This window comes from Bubalus bubalis, chromosome 2, assembly GCF_019923935.1.
Source record: "Bubalus bubalis isolate 160015118507 breed Murrah chromosome 2, NDDB_SH_1, whole genome shotgun sequence".
NCBI lineage: Eukaryota > Metazoa > Chordata > Mammalia > Artiodactyla > Bovidae > Bubalus > Bubalus bubalis.
Genome location: NC_059158.1, coordinates 132,192,378 through 132,208,241, shown reverse-complemented (window position 1 = coordinate 132,208,241; position 15,864 = coordinate 132,192,378). Strand labels below are relative to the sequence as shown.

At 38.7% G+C, this 15,864-nt stretch overlaps 1 protein-coding gene across 7 annotated transcripts in view; it reads right to left on the bottom strand.

The window, feature by feature from the left end:
* MYO1B (myosin IB) overlaps nucleotides 1-15,864 on the bottom strand; it is a 201,828-nt gene that overhangs the window by 2,746 nt on the left and 183,218 nt on the right. For all 7 annotated transcript variants that reach the window (XM_006069448.4, XM_044936636.2, XM_044936637.2 and 4 more), the window contains 6 exons: nucleotides 12,351-12,425; nucleotides 10,659-10,793; nucleotides 8,546-8,652; nucleotides 5,696-5,828; nucleotides 4,915-5,067; nucleotides 3,299-3,426 (listed from right to left, as the gene is read on the bottom strand). In XM_006069448.4, the coding sequence (XP_006069510.1) occupies nucleotides 3,299-3,426; nucleotides 4,915-5,067; nucleotides 5,696-5,828; nucleotides 8,546-8,652; nucleotides 10,659-10,793; nucleotides 12,351-12,425 (731 nt within the window). The remainder of the gene's footprint in view (nucleotides 1-3,298; nucleotides 3,427-4,914; nucleotides 5,068-5,695; nucleotides 5,829-8,545; nucleotides 8,653-10,658; nucleotides 10,794-12,350; nucleotides 12,426-15,864) is intronic.

The following is a 15,864-nucleotide window of genomic DNA, read 5'->3' as shown; positions in this document are numbered from 1 at the left end:
TGTCCGCAATTCATGCCCATGATTCACTCCAGAAATAACAGTAGCTAAACCTTACTGAGTGTTTACCACGCACCACACTGTTCTTACTAAGTTACACACATTAACTCAACTTTAAAACAGTCCTATGAGGTAAGGGTACTATTATCTGTCTTTCACAGAAGAGAAAACTGAAGCCTAGCCCACAGTGAGGACATACCATCCTCCAGCAAAGAATCATGTCAGATGCAAGATTTCACAGCATCAAAACCACTCAGAATGTCACAGCAAACTGAGCACAGGTTAGTTGTTTGCATTTAAAATATTCAGAAAACAACTGTATAACTTAAAGGATACACATGTATGTGTGTATTACATGTATGTATGCATATATACATATATTTAAAGTATTTAATACAAAAAAATTCACTTTAGTTTTCAATACTACAGATTCATTTTTAGAAGAACTATAGATCTTGTTTAATGTTATCCTTAAAATGTAATCTATTTATAGATTGAATAGTTTGGGAATTTAAGGACTGGGGATCACAAGGCAGTCGAGTCTTTCAACGAATTTAATTCTCATGTCTACACGTGCTGGTTAAAACTGCTCTAAGGAGGAAGCAGGCCTTTGGCTTTCCTCCTGTAAGCTGACATCCAGTTTATCTACAATGATTATGGAGATTGGGTTTGTTGGAATATCTACTTCTATTTCTAAAAAGGATGCACTAAGGGAGGTTTTGGTCACTGAAATGCATGCTGTTTACAACACTGGTCTGTATAGTCCACAAAAAGACATCATGGGCATGCTTGTCTATGACTCTGTAAAATTTTGTTTAAATTTAAAATGCTCACCAAAAAAGTATATAAATTTAAAATGCTCACCAAAAAAGCTGCTTAAGAGCTCCCAGAGGTTATGAAGCAGAGGCTACATGGGAGCCTTGTTCTGCCATGTGGATTCCTGGGCTGCCTAGGGAGGGACTGTGGTGCTATGCAAGGTGCCATCAGCTATTTTCTTTTTATGAGACCGACCAGTAATTAGGAATAGGAGAAGGAAAGGTGTTCTGGTCTAGTTTATAATGCTACTGAATGTTTGTTTTCTTCACATGGCCACACTGAATCTTCGCTCAGACAAGCATGTTTATTGAAAACTTACAACTTAGAACATCACCCCCACCCCTTCTGTGACAAGCAGGGTCCCTTTCACCTGAAGTCATGTTCTGAGATCGAATGCCTCTAAGACAAACTGTGAGAGTTGCTGCTGGGGTTCTGTGCTTGACACAGCATGCTGCACCCCCACAGGGCGCCTCAGGAGAGTCACCATGCACAATAAGGCTGCAGAAGCTCTGGGAAGCGCTGTAGTGAAGGACAGTTCACCTCTTCACAACACATCACTACTAACATCCTGCCAAGGCAGTGTTCTCAGAATGCCAGTCTGGGAAGCGCTAAAAGCAGCAATCCTTAGTGGCCTGGATGTTGGTGTGGTTTTCTCTGTAAAGATGGCCTTATGGACAGGGAGGCCTGGCGTGCTGCGATTCATGGGCTCGCAAAGAGTCGGACACAACTGAGCGACTGATCTGATCTGATTAACATAGTAAACCACATGTGAAGCTACTTCATCCATATACCAAGAAGCTTCTGCATCTGAACACAAAGAGTCTTTCCAGGAGGTGTGGGAAGACCAGTCCCACTAAAACAGGAGCCCAGCTTCCTGAGTTATAAAATATTTGAACTAAGAGTTTAAAGATCTAACAACCCTAACAGGTTAACATTTTAATTGATGAGAACCCAACTGGTCCATATCTTTTCTCCTAAGTCTTTATGAGAAAGGACTTGATAACAAGGAAAGTTATTTTGTTTAAATTGCAATTTCCAATATAGGGTATACATAAAAGTCAATTACCACCCCTCACCCTCTATCCCCATCTAAATACCATTCCTAGTGTACAATGAGAACAGACAGTGGACCTAAGGTTCTGTCAAACCTAGTATATCAAGGAGAGCTGGTGTGGCTTACAAAGGGACAGGAATGGATATGAACTTATTTTAGAGAAACTTTTAAAAAGAGTTGAAATAAAACAGGCAGGCAAAATCTTAATTAGAAAATAAAATCATTTCCTATGCAATATGGTGATGCAAATTTTACTCCATGTCCAAGAAAGTATATATACAGACAATAAACAATCTATTGAAAAGTAATCAATTAAGTATCAATCCATATAGTAACTAAAATTCAATCCAGTGATCTCATACTGACAGATTTAATAAAGGGAGGGATGCTCTAACCTGTATGCAAATAACAGGTCTCTATAACTAGAACCCTAATGTGAAGCCAAAAAAGCAGATTTCAGATTCATAGCAGTCTTAACACTAGTGAACCCTTGTCAACCCAGAATGCTTATTTCATAACTCTACTTTGTATGTAGAAAAAGGTATATCAAATACCTAACACATTCCCAAATGGCACTCTTGACTTCCCCCACCCCCAAACCCCTCATTCTTCAGTGTCAACTATTGCAGTAAATGGTACCATTTTGGGCTCATGCCCGAAACCTAACACCCAATCTGTTAATAAGTTCTCTTGTTTTCCTTCAAATTACATTCAGAACCTGACTACTTCTCACAGCTTCCCACTCACACCCCTGCCTAAGCCTCGTCATCCTTACCCGACAGCTCGGAGAAGCTCCTATTTCCTCTGCTTTCACTCTTGCCTCCCTACAGTTATTCTCCACACCACAGGCAGAGAGATCTTTGAGAACCATAAATCTAATTATGTCACATTCTTGCTCAAAACCTATAGTGGCTTTCCATCATCCTCAGTAAAATCTCAACTCTAGGCTCTACACAGACCCTGCCTCTTGCTCCAGGGTCTTCCCCTACTCCCTATTTTGCTCTAACAATGTCCACTCCTGCTTCAGGGCCTCTGCACCTGCTGCCTCTCCTGGAAGGCTTCTCCCTGCATTCCAGTTTCAATTCAAATGCCACCACATCAAAGCGGCCTCCCTGGTATCCCTATCAAAAATAACATCTTCTGACCTTTAATCTGCTTTTCTTTCCTCTGCCAGCATTTATTACTAACCAAAGTCACGCCACCTATTTATTATTTCATTTGTGCATATCTGTGTCCTCTATTAGGATGTCAGGCATGTGAACGTGGATACTTGGTTAGTGTCACTCGCGGCCCATCCATCACCTAGAACACATGTCGAACACACACTTGGCTCAATAAGTAGTAGCTGTAAAAATGAATGAGACCAGGTCCCTCAACTAAAACAATAAAGCTGAAACTGAAAAGACATATTCAAAAAATTCATAAACATACTCATCAGAAATTTCAATATTGAGCTTCTGTTTGGTTTGGCTGAGAGTCGTCCGATAGAGCTTGGTGGCCATTTCAATCAGGTGATCACTGCTGAAGAGAAAGTCTCCCTTACTAGCTGCTTCACAGCCCTGAAAGAACAAACCAAAAGTCAGGCTAATTGTAATTAAAGACAGCTCGGGAGGTATGTGTTTACAGGTTTGGCTGAAAACACATTCACAGTCTCTTTAAAACATCAGCTACTGGTGTCAAGTCTTCCGAATCAACAATGATGACAAGAGCAGTCATCGTTTCTTCCAACTTGCTCAGAGCACTTTAGTAAGGTCACCTAAGCCCTTGTCACCCCGAGCTGGTCGATGGACCAGAAGTACCACCAGCACCACCTGGGAGCTTGTCGGAAAAGCAGATGCTGAGTCAGGCCTGATCAAAGGATTATGGCAGATGCTTCCACAGCAAGGCTCATGTGTGATCTGTTTGCTTGCTCAGGTTGGAGCACTCACTGGCCTAACCTACAACTCATCCTGAAAGCACTGTTCTAAAAGCTCCTCCATGATTTGGTTAAAAAAATAAGAACAGCAGCAACAACGCTTGCAACAAATATTCTAGGGCAGAGGCTCAACCTCAGCTGCACAAGGGGCTCACCTGGGGAGCTTTTGGAAAATAGGGTGCTTGTGCCCCATTCCAAGAAACTCTGATTTGGTTGGACTGGGGAAACGGCCTGTGCACCAGCATATTTTAATATATAATCGAGGTTCATAATCACCGATGAAATAATATGCTCCCTTAGGTTAAAATCCACAGTGGGGAAAACAGGCTGAACAAAGCTTATGGGGTTTTTTTTTAAGTTCAAAATCAGTTAGATAGACTACTATCTATTAGCTGAGTATATGTCTCTATATATGTTAATATTTACTGACATCTGTTTATTCAGTGACTATTATGTGACATGTACTATGCTAAGCACTTTACATAGTTCCATTCAACCTTTATAACAACACTATTAAGTAGGTACTAATATTTTTCCTATTTTAAGAGGAGAAAAATTAGGTAGGCATATTAAAGTTTTAATACCTTGGCCAAAGTCACTGTAAAGTTAATGGCACCAATGCCAGAGTCTACACTTTAACTGCTCAATTCAAGCCAGGCGGTCCTGGTTAAGCTGACATCAAAAAATCTTCAGGTCAAAATTATTAGGCATCGTTTTACTATAGTTGCATCCTTTAATTAAAAAATCCCCAAATTAAGTATGGACAAGAAGACATTTACCAATTTAGGAGATTCAAGAAACAATAGAAGGAAGCATAATTTTAAATGTCTTGATATTTCTAGGCATTATCTCAAAATAATGCACATAACACTGGGTGTAAACAAAAAGCTACTCAATGAAATGAGAATTCAAGTGAACAAGTCAATAAAAGTCATTAATCTTATTTAGTTACTGAAAAACAAAGCCTGAGATTTTATGTAAGAGTGAATATAGCCCAATTTTGCAGATCAGTAAGAAGGATATATATACTTCAAGTAACAGGATTATTCACATGTGGAAAATCTTAAATCAATGGCTGAGAGATTGGACCAATGCAGAAATCTTTCAGTCAAATCAATAGTTGAAGCTTTACCTCTTTGAGGTGGATGGCAAAGAAGCCATCATTTTGTGAGCTCATGGATACTTTGGTTACATCCACCAGGGGAACCTCTGACTTGATCTGTCCAGACTTTTGATCAGCAAGAAGCAGATTATTATTTGTTAAGAGGAAAATACGGGATGTACTCTACGAGAAACAAAACAAAAAAGGATATAAAACCAAAGATCAAAAACATCCCCAAATTGTCCATGTGTTTAAGGCATTAGTTATTTGTAGAAATGCACATCTTATAATAGTATTTTTCAGCCTGCACACCTATGTAAACTGAAAACACACTAAAGAACATAGACAATCTATTTCAATTTGCAAAAATTTCAGAGAATGAGCAAAATTCCACCTAAGCTTAAAGGCGAAAGAAAATAGCTTCCTTCACAGTAACTCTGAAGAGAATATGAAATGCAAAAAAATTTTTGATGTATAGCTGATTTATAATGTGTTAGTTTCAAACATACAGCAAAGTGATCCAGTTATACATACACTCTGTGTACATATTTCTTTTCAGATTCTTTCCCATTATAGATTATTACAAGACACTGAATATAGTTTCTTACAGTAGGAATTTGCTGTTTATCTATATTATATAAAGTAGTGTGTATCTGTTAACCCTATATTCTTAATTTATCCCTCCCCGCCCCTTTCCCTTTTGATAACAGTGCTTGTTTTCTCTGTCTTTCTGCAATGCAGATTTTAACATTCAGAAAACTGTCCCAATTGAAACACTGTCATTACAGGTCTCCAGGGTTAGCATTCTTACCTTCCCGTTAGCACGGTTAATTTTGTTCACAACCTCAGCAATGATAATCTTTTCTTCAATGGCATCTTTGAGTTTCTTATACTTGGGATTCTTGTTGATTTCCAGGTAAGGCCCTTGGAATGGCTGCCCAACACTGAAGGAAAAAAGTTCCTCACGTTAGAAATGGTTTCAGATGGAAGTACTACTAGAAAAAGGTAATGGGTTGGTTGATTCTGAAATTCAAACTTCATTACATTTTTGATGTGACCATGGCATTTGGTTGGTAAGACTTTGAAAAAAATCTCATCACATGGAACAACCAAGACAGAAATCTGTCCCAAGAAGGACAGTCAAGACCCAGGTGCATGGTCTCATGGGAAGGAAGAGGCAATTTCTTCCAATCTGTTAATATAAAGTTAACAGCTGCCTACACAGGATTCATTAACGCCTTTAAACAGTACAGAGCAATGATAAAGAGGGCACAGATCATTATCATCTCCTGCTTCAAAGAAAATTTTCATTTTCTCACAAAGAGTAAGAAAATTGACAGGCCTTCTAGGGGGTAGAACAGATCCAGAGCAACCACTTTAGAAGAAAACTTTGGAGCACTTAACATTACCATATAACTCTGGCTCTAAGCTGGCCATGTGTGAAAGGAAAATCAGCCTCTCCTCTTAGGATATGCCCCTAAATGGACACAAGTGGCCAAGGTAAACATTCAGAATCGGAGCAGTTTTCTTCCAAACAAACTACTTCTTGCAAGAGGCACGATCATGCACCCAACATCAAGATTTCTTTTCCTAAAGACTTGTGGGGTGACGTCTTCAAAGACGCCAAGAAAAAACCACGGCTTCACTTTGAGCTATAAAGTTCTGGCAATTTGCAAATGCAACTTAAAATGCTTGCATTGTGGGTGGAGGATCAGGGCAGAAAATCCACGTAGGTGGTCAGGGTTTCACAGCTCCAGGATAGGAAAGGCCGGCACCCCTAAGAGCTGCCGCTTCACACAGGAGTGGGCGCGTACACGATTCCACCTCAATTAATGCTGGAGGCTCAGCACACCACCGTCCCTGAAAACTAGTAAAACTACCCAAAAGGCCTTGGCTTGATATTAACATTTTTGGGTGGTTGTTCATACTCTGTTTTTAATAATACAAAGTGCTAATAGTATTGGAAATTTGTTTCTTCAAAAATTTTTTTTTTCCCCTCCTTCCAGTTTCTAAGGAGTCATCCACAGGGAATGTTAATTAAGAAGGTTACTCTACAATTTAAAGATACATAAAGATTCATTTTGATATTTGGCAAAACTAATACAATTATGTAAAGTTTTAAAAATAAAATAAAATTAAAAAAAATAAAAAAAATAGAAAAAAAAACCAAACAAAAAAAATAAAGATACATAAAGAAAATGCTGAATGAATTAAGTTGGAAAGGAAAGCATACAGACAGTTTACCTGTTTGAATATGCTTTATAAAGCAGGCACTTTGAATACCATTGGTTTTAGGCACTGTGTTTGACTGAGGGGAGTGTATGCCCCCTCAAGCAGCCAAATCAGCTAACCAAGTAAGCTGTGCTACTAAAATATCTAAAGCAAATGAGTTTGGCAACTTACTTTCATTTAATCCTTTAAGAAGAACAGCTTTCAAATACAGGTAGACATAGAGAACATACCTGCACACATACCACATGCAGTCCGTGTGAATATACTTAGCATATAATGCATTTTATTTCTAAGACTTTTTTTGGAAAAAGCTAGAAGTTGTTATAGATTTGGCTTGAAGTTGTACAATTTACTTTTTTTATAAATACCAGATGCAAAAGGGATAGGAATTCTGGGGTGGGGGCAGGGGGAGGGACGGGAATGATGACCTTGGGAGATATAAGAACATTCAGATAAAGCAGTTTTTATCAAGAACTTCACTTGGCAAACTTGCAGTTGGTTTTCCTTCTTTTACTGAGTACTTGATGTCTACAATAAAGGAACTGAAATTACTGCAGAGGCCAGTGAAGTCGGAGGCAATGAGTTAGCTGACCAAAGGTCAATATAGGCCACTGTCCAGGCAACGCTAGAAAGTGACAGACTGGCTCATTCTTCATTTATTTTACAAAGGAGATTCTGACCCAAATTGTTAAAGTGGGAAGATTGGAATGGTGATTACAGTAGATTGTCAACAGAAACCAGCTAGTCTTTGAAACCAATGGAAAACAAATAGGAATTTACCAAGTAAATCTCGTATTAGCCTAGACAATTTTCATTTTAATTGACAACTTCTAATTACTTAGGAAGTGTTCAGGATAATGCTAAGGGAGTAAAACCAACACATGTGATCTTGTTTCTCTAAGTATGCTAAGTATGAAAGCTCTTGCTCAAATGTGTTACATTCATATTCAGACTTTTCAGAGTACCTTGGACTGCAAGGAGATTAAAAGAGTCAATCTTAAAAGAAATCAACGCTGAATATTCACTGGAAGAAATGATGTTAAAGCTGAAGCTCCAATACTTTGGCCACCTGGTGTGATGAGCTGACTCACTGGAAAAGACTCTGATGCTGGGAGGGATTGGGGGCAGGAGGAGGGGATGACAGAGGATGAGATGGTTGGATGGCATCACAACTCAATGGACTTGAGTTTGAGCAAGCTCCGGGAGATAGTGAAGGACAGGGAAGCCTGGTGTGCTGCAGTCCATCGGGTCACAAAGAATCGGACACAACTGAGCCACTGAACAACATATCCAGCCAAGCTCAAAATAATTCATGAAATTAAAAATCTGTGTGTCACTAAAATCAAATCCCACTAGAAAATGCCTACAAATACATTTGAGAAACTTTTTTAAAATATTGATTTTTATGGGTAAAGTAAAATCATAATACCTAGATGGATATAAAGCCTTCTTGTCTTTGAAGAGTTCACTGGCTTCTAGCTTCTCTTCATAGATAAGTTTCTGTTGGTCTGTGAATTGGTCCCTGTATTTTTTACACTGTGAGATATGAAAAGAAGAAGAAAAAAAGACATCACTTATATAAGTAAATCATTACTCATCCTTAAATATGCTAAACCAGTTTAATAGCAGTTAAAAATAAGAGTAAACGTGTATGAGATATTCATTAAAAGGTCAAGAGAATTTTTCCTTCTTGAGTTTTAAAAGGCTGGTCTTGGAAAATGTCATAAAAACTACTATTTGTGTTGCAGAACTTGCGATGCTTCTTCAAAACATACAAGAACTTCTCTGGCCTGGGCCCTCCTGGGAGTACCGTTTCCTCCCACTATGTCAGCCCTTGGACATCCACACTCTTTCAGAGACTCACAGGAAGAAAAACATGGTCCATCACAGCCCAGCGTGCATATTTATACACACACATATATACAATTGACACAAAAGCTTTACAAAACAGCACTTATCCTGTCTACATGTTGTGTATCCTGTTATTTTCATTTCAAAATGCTGATAGTAATACTACTAAATTGATTTCATGACTCACAAATATGTTACGATCTATAGTTTGAAAAGCAATGCTTTAAATCCTCCATTACCATTTCATGACGTGGACATTGTTGTTTCTTGTTGTCTGTCGCTCAGTCATGTCAGACTCTTTTGTGACTCCATGGACCTGGCAGACTTTTCTGTCCATGGAATTTCCCAGGCAAGGATACTGGAGTGGGTTGCCATTTCCTTCTCCAGGGGATCGTCCCACCCCAGGGATTGAACCTGAGTCTCCTGCATTGACAGGTAGATTCTTTACCACTGAGCCACCAGGGAAGCCTGAATGTGGACATAGGACCTGAGAAATCTCCCCTTCACACTGATTCTGAGATTGTACTGAAAGGAGACAGGGGATGGCATGAGGAGCAGGATCAGTTTCTTTAGATGAACTTTCTAAGAAATCCAGTTCACAGATGGGTGAGAATCACCCACATGATCATATAAAGGATCATCAGCATTACTGCCCACCCTTGGAATAAATGCATCCCTCTCTCTCTCCACCCCCAAACCAAGGGAGGTAAGGGCAAAATTCAGGAGCCAGGGGGAAGGAGAGGCGGAGCAGATGCCTAGTATTCACAACCTCCCATCATTACTTCTGGAATAGTTTCTCTATCAGACTCAAAGAGGGAAGTGAACGTTGAGATAATGGCAAATCTTGCCAAACTGACTCACTAAGTAGGAGAACAGGACTTAGTATTCCATTTCACAGGCTGTGCTGGGAACAATCATTACACTGATTAGTGATAATGTCTCTCTGTATATATATATGATTCAGCTAAGAACAAGTCCCAGCACTGAGCAGGAAAGAGTTTCCTGGAAGATGTATCCATCAATTGCTCACTCACTAAATATAAGCCCTTCAACCTAAGACTTCATTCTATCCAAATGACAAATAATTGTACCATTCCATATACCAACTAAGTTACTGAAATAAAGTCCACCTCTATACAAGTACCCCACGTAGTCCACGCTGAGCACCACCTAAATTACATGTTATGTGCTCATGTAAAATTAAGTGAGCTAAAATATAAGGCCAAATCAAATAGATTTTCAGCTTCCCTTTCATTCAGAGAGCCAGGGGGAAGGAAATTTTAATCTCTTTAATGTCTTTTGGGTGACTTTCGAGCTTTTCCCCCCAGTCCATCAGAACGTGTATGTTCTCATGTATGTCTATGTAGTTCTATGTAGAAAGTAAACTCATGTAATTTGTGAGACTTTACTATTCACATGAAGATGTTCGAATTTTATTATTTCTACTTCCAGTAGTATTTCTTCACATACAGATGAAGACAAAAAATTGGACTACTTGAAAGCAACTCGAGTCTGGACGGGAAAGACAATGCAGTCCTGGAGACATCACAGGAGCACTGAGGGCGCCGGGAATTCTCACAGATAGCCAAGCATGCTTCTTACTTCAAAATCCTGCATTTACGTTACCCTTTGCAAACACTCAAAACAGATAGCAAGACATCTTTGAAAAAACATAAAAAGATGGTTTTTACCCTCCACAAGTGGAAAATCCTTTTTAGCTCCTTGTGAGTAGAATCCAAGAACAGGTAAGGTCTTGATGGCCAATTCTTATCTATCGGAGATAAGGAAGGCACCTTATTTTTCATTTCCAAGAAGTATTTTTGCACCTGTGTTGGGTTTGACAAAAAATACCAGGTAAGTCAAATACACCAGAAAAAGAAAACACTAATACAAACCGGACTCAAAGAAACCAGTCTTTAGTGGAATTTAGCAAGTTCTGGTCCATAAAACTTTGTAACTCCTCTGAAAAGTCTCTACTCTACTATTCTCAGTGGCTGGGGAAATCTGAGCTCCACCAAATGGTTAAGGAAAAAGAAAAGTAACCAACGTGAATACTAATTTTATTATTATCACCAATAGGAATACCAGTCAACACTAGAGAGCTACGTCTAACAGGCAGCCACACATGGCTCGTGACTACTCTGCTGCTGCTAAGTCGCTTCAGTCATGTCCAACTCTGTGCAACCCCATGGACTGCAGCCTACCAGGCTTCTCCATCCATGGGATTCTCCAGGCAAGAACACTGGAGTGGGTCGCCATTTCCTTCTCCAATGCATGAAAGTGGAAAGTGAAAGTGAAGTCGCTCAGTCATGTCCGACTCTTAGCGACCCCATGGACTGCAGCCTACCAGGCTCCTCCCTCCATGGGATTTTCCAGGCAACAGTACTGGAGTGGGGTGCCATTGCCTTCTCCCCGTGACTACGCTACTGAACCACAAAGATACAGGACATTTTTGTCACTACATAAAGTTCTACTGGACAGCACTGCTCTAGAGCACTGACCATGGGTCAGGCACTGTGGGAGCTTTACAGTGTGACTTCATCTGAACCCTTACTTATTACTATCCCCACTTTACAGATGACAAAATGAGGTTTTCAAATCTGTGAGTGGTGGAGCAAGCTGGCTCCAGAGTTCGCACTCTTCAGCACTACATCTATTCTCAGAAAAACGGAGAACTTTAGAATCTATCCTGGGAGAGGGGCACAGCCTCGCTCTCCCACACCCCTCCACCCACGAGTCTGTTTGCCAACCTTGCTCTGCAGTGGTTCATGGCAGTTTAGCAGGGCAAGATCTTGACAGTCCCCTCAAATTCCTATGCTGAAACCCTAACCCTCAATGGGACAGTATTAGGGGATGGAGCCTTGGGAGGTAATGAGGTTGAGATGAGGTCACGAGGGCAGCACTTCCAAGATGGGATTAGTGTCCTTATAAGAAGAGACAGGAAAGAGTTTGCATCTCTTTCTATCATGTGAGGAGACCAGGAAGAGGCCCTCATCAGACCCAGATTGTGCTAGCACTCTGGAGGCTGTGCAGAAATGAACGTTTCTGTACAGAGAAATGAACATTTACTGTTTAAGCCACACAGTCTATGGCACTTTTGTCATAGCAGCCTGAATTGAGACACCTGGCTTTCTTGGGTTCACTTTTCCCAAAGTATGTTCTCTCTGTCAAAAAAAGAATATTTGATTAATATTCTTTAATGGGCCTCTTTCTGACACAATTTACCTGAACTTTAGGAATGACGACAAAAAAAGGTCATATTAAACTGTCAATGTCACAATTAGGATTTAACTGTCACCAGATACGTCACATACTACTGAGTTGGTGCTATGAACTAGTTAACCCAATAATACTAATTAGCCACATATGAAATATAAACTTACAATTCTCTGAAGTGTAAATTCATAAATTTTCTTGCCAGCATTGGCTCTGAAGAATTTCCTGTACTCCCTGCGTACCTTTAAAAAGAAGCAGCAGAATACAGAGGTTAGTGTGTGGCCAACAGATGCCCATAAAGATGACACACCTCTATTAAAACCAAAAATTAAGTGGAAGAAGTAAATTCACAAGTGTCTTTCTGGATACAGGAAAGTAACTGAAGCATATTGAGACAGTGGGTTTTAAGTCAGAGGAAAATAAATTAAGAGATGCAAGATAATACCAGAATGTGTTGATGTTTTAAATCCTCTTAACTAGCTTTTAAACAGCCTGAAGATCTGATGAGAAACACTGTACAGGCATAGCTGCAAATCTATCAAAAATCAAAATACATTTCAGAAAAAATTACATAAGGTAATTTTCACTTCAAACTGTTCTTAAAAGGCAAGAAATGCCTGAGGAAATATATGGCAGTTTCCAAAAGACTTGCATATGAAGACAGGACTTTAATACTACATACTGAGGAGGGCATATGACTAAAAATACGAATGTAAAAGGAAGCTTTTGAATGATCATTATCTTCCACTTAATTACATTAATTTTTCTCTCACTCCTACTCCCACCAAACTTTCTACTAATACTAATCACAGCACTTAAGACATCGTATTAGTTTTAGTTTACTATTTCTTCTCTGCTATATCGTCATATTTTCTTTGTATGCTAATGTCAAACAAATAAAATAACTGAGGTGTCTGTCAAATGAATGAAAGGTAGTTAAGTTTCATAATTGAGGGGAAAGTATTTAAAATGTTTATCATCCAGCTATAAATAGGAGAGTTAGAATCTGGCAAAATATTTGCCTATTTGAATAATTTAGACATTATGTTTTTCTTATAGCTTAGCTTTCTGGGTTTAACAGCACATGTTCAAAATATTTCTGTATTAGGGGCTATAAACTAGCAACCAAGTAACCAAATTCAATTTGTTGAAAAATATTTTATATGCTCTTTAACTTAAGACTTTCACATAGGAGTTCAGACTGCAGATTTCTCTTACAATTCTCTAAGATCTAGCAACAGGAAGCCCCATTCTCACACAGCAAGAACTGAGTGAACCAGAGAAGCCTTTGGAAAAGAGCTGCTTGCTCCAAACTGCTGGAGGCCTGTGTTCCTTCCGCGCCTTTCGTCTGTTACTTCCTTCATCCATGTGACCCGCCTGGTGCCTCTGGGCATTTGAGTACCAGACTTATTCTCTACACCTATGGACTTTTAAAGTTTAAAAATTCTCTTATATACCATGTAGGCTGTTCTTCTTTTAATTCATATCTCACATTACCAATGATCATTTCTCTTGTAGTCATGGAGTTGGTTATAGGGGCTTCCCAGGTGGTGCTGGTGGTAAAGAACTCACCTGCCAACGCAGGAGACATAAGGGACATGGGTTCAATCCCTGGGTCAGGAAGATTACCCTGGAGAAGGAAATGACAATCCATTCCACTATTCTTGCCTGGAGAATCCCATGGACAGAGGAGTCTGGTGGGCTACAGTCCACCGGGTCACACAGAGTAGGACATTACTGAAGTAACTTAGTATGCAGCATGTTGTTTATAACTATTTCAAAAAAATTTTTTTTTAAGTTTATGTTTCATTATTTTTTTTTTTTAATTAAAAAAAATTTTTTTTGGGGGGGGGCCTCATCATGTGGCTTATGGGATATTAGTTCCCCAACCAGGGATTGAACCCAGGCCCTCAGCAGAGAGTGCTAAGTCCCAACATCTAGACCACTAGGGGATTCCCTTCAATCTTAAACTTACAAGGGTAAAAGGAACAGGAAGAAAAATGATACTCATTAACTGGCTCCTAAAATTATAAAAATGTACAAAAGCAGAGAAGTTAAAGTGAGGTTTCATGAAAATATATCCTTAGAAATGTACTTGACTGTACATTTATATACACTTGAATGTCATTGCAACTGAGCTCAATGCAACATGCTTTGTGATACAGGACAGGCCCTTTCTCCGGAAATACAGCTACACACAGAAGATGCCTGGTGACGAGATGGTGCACAGAATGGGTTCCCTTCATGGGCCCCAGGGGTCTTAAAAAGGGTCCACTTTGTAATAACTCCACAAGAATCAAATCCTTTAAAAGGGCAAAACTGCTGTTCATACCAACAAAACTTTTTTTAAAAAATATAAAAATACAAAATTATTACATTCTTAAACTTCAAAGAAGTTTAATCTTATAATAATTTTATGGTAACACATTAAAATACTCCTGTTTTGTGGAAACTGGGGGAAAAAAGACAGTTATGTCTATACTAAGGCCAGTTAACTAACTAAAATAGCATTCACCTACAAACTGAATTTGGTTTATATGATGCGAGCACACACTCTTAATATGAAAGTATTATAATAAATATAAAATCATATGTGCAGTTAGTTAAATCCAGAAAACCAAAGATAAATGTGATGTTGCTGGTACAGAGCATTACAGAGACTAAAACTCCTGACTCAATGCTGTTTGTTCTTTCCTTTTATTAAAATTAGATGCAAATTAGAATGTGAATAAAACGGGAAATAAAATCCTCAATTTTGACTTTAAAAAAGTCATTTTAGAACTTGTTCAATTCTTGAAATAGAACATCTTAAATTCATATTTAAGTTACTTCTTAATTACTTCAAAATTTGATGAATATTCATTATAATAAAAGTTAATTTACTCAAAGTTATAGGCTAAACTTTCAGGGAAAAATACACTCTTAAAAGCAGAGTTTATGGATACTGCTAAGTCAGTTCAGATTCAGTTAATGGTTTCCTGGATAATATTCAAATATTTAGAAAAAAGTGAATTATTACAGTATTAAAGTAAAAAGAAGGAAGAGCAAATATCAAAAAGGGGCCTAATTATCCCCCCAATGACAATATGAATAGCTCCCTACAGTGATGATTTATTGACTCTTAGGAAGACAAAATCCTTGTATTGCCTAAGGTCATTCTCAAGGTTTTCCAGAGCCTAATCATATTCAGGTCCCTGCATCCTTACCTCAAGCAGTAAGGACCTCTTTGAAATAAACCCTGCCTTAAATGAAAGGCATTTGAATCTAAAGTTCTCTTTAACCTGAATGATCCACTGCTGGTCTTGTCAAAATCTGTACATTTATGCAACACCCTTTGGTTTCTATGCTGAACAGTTAGAATGATTGATGGCCAGTTTGAAGAAAGCTCTGCTCCAGGAGCCATCAATGGGACAGAATAGAAGGATAAAGGGAAACAAAAGCCCAATATCCCCAGGCTGGTCACTGCAGACAGTGGGTCAGCTTTTAGCTCAACTGCTATAACTCTGTATCACAAATGGGGAAAAAAAAACACTTTATCCTCATGAAGAGGACATTAAAAAGAATTTGCATAACAAAGAATAAAATATGCTACATTACTATAGTTAAATAATATGCTATTACTTTAAACCTATTACTTAAAGAAAGACCCTGCAATAAAATCAGAAAATTTTAGTGTATAGG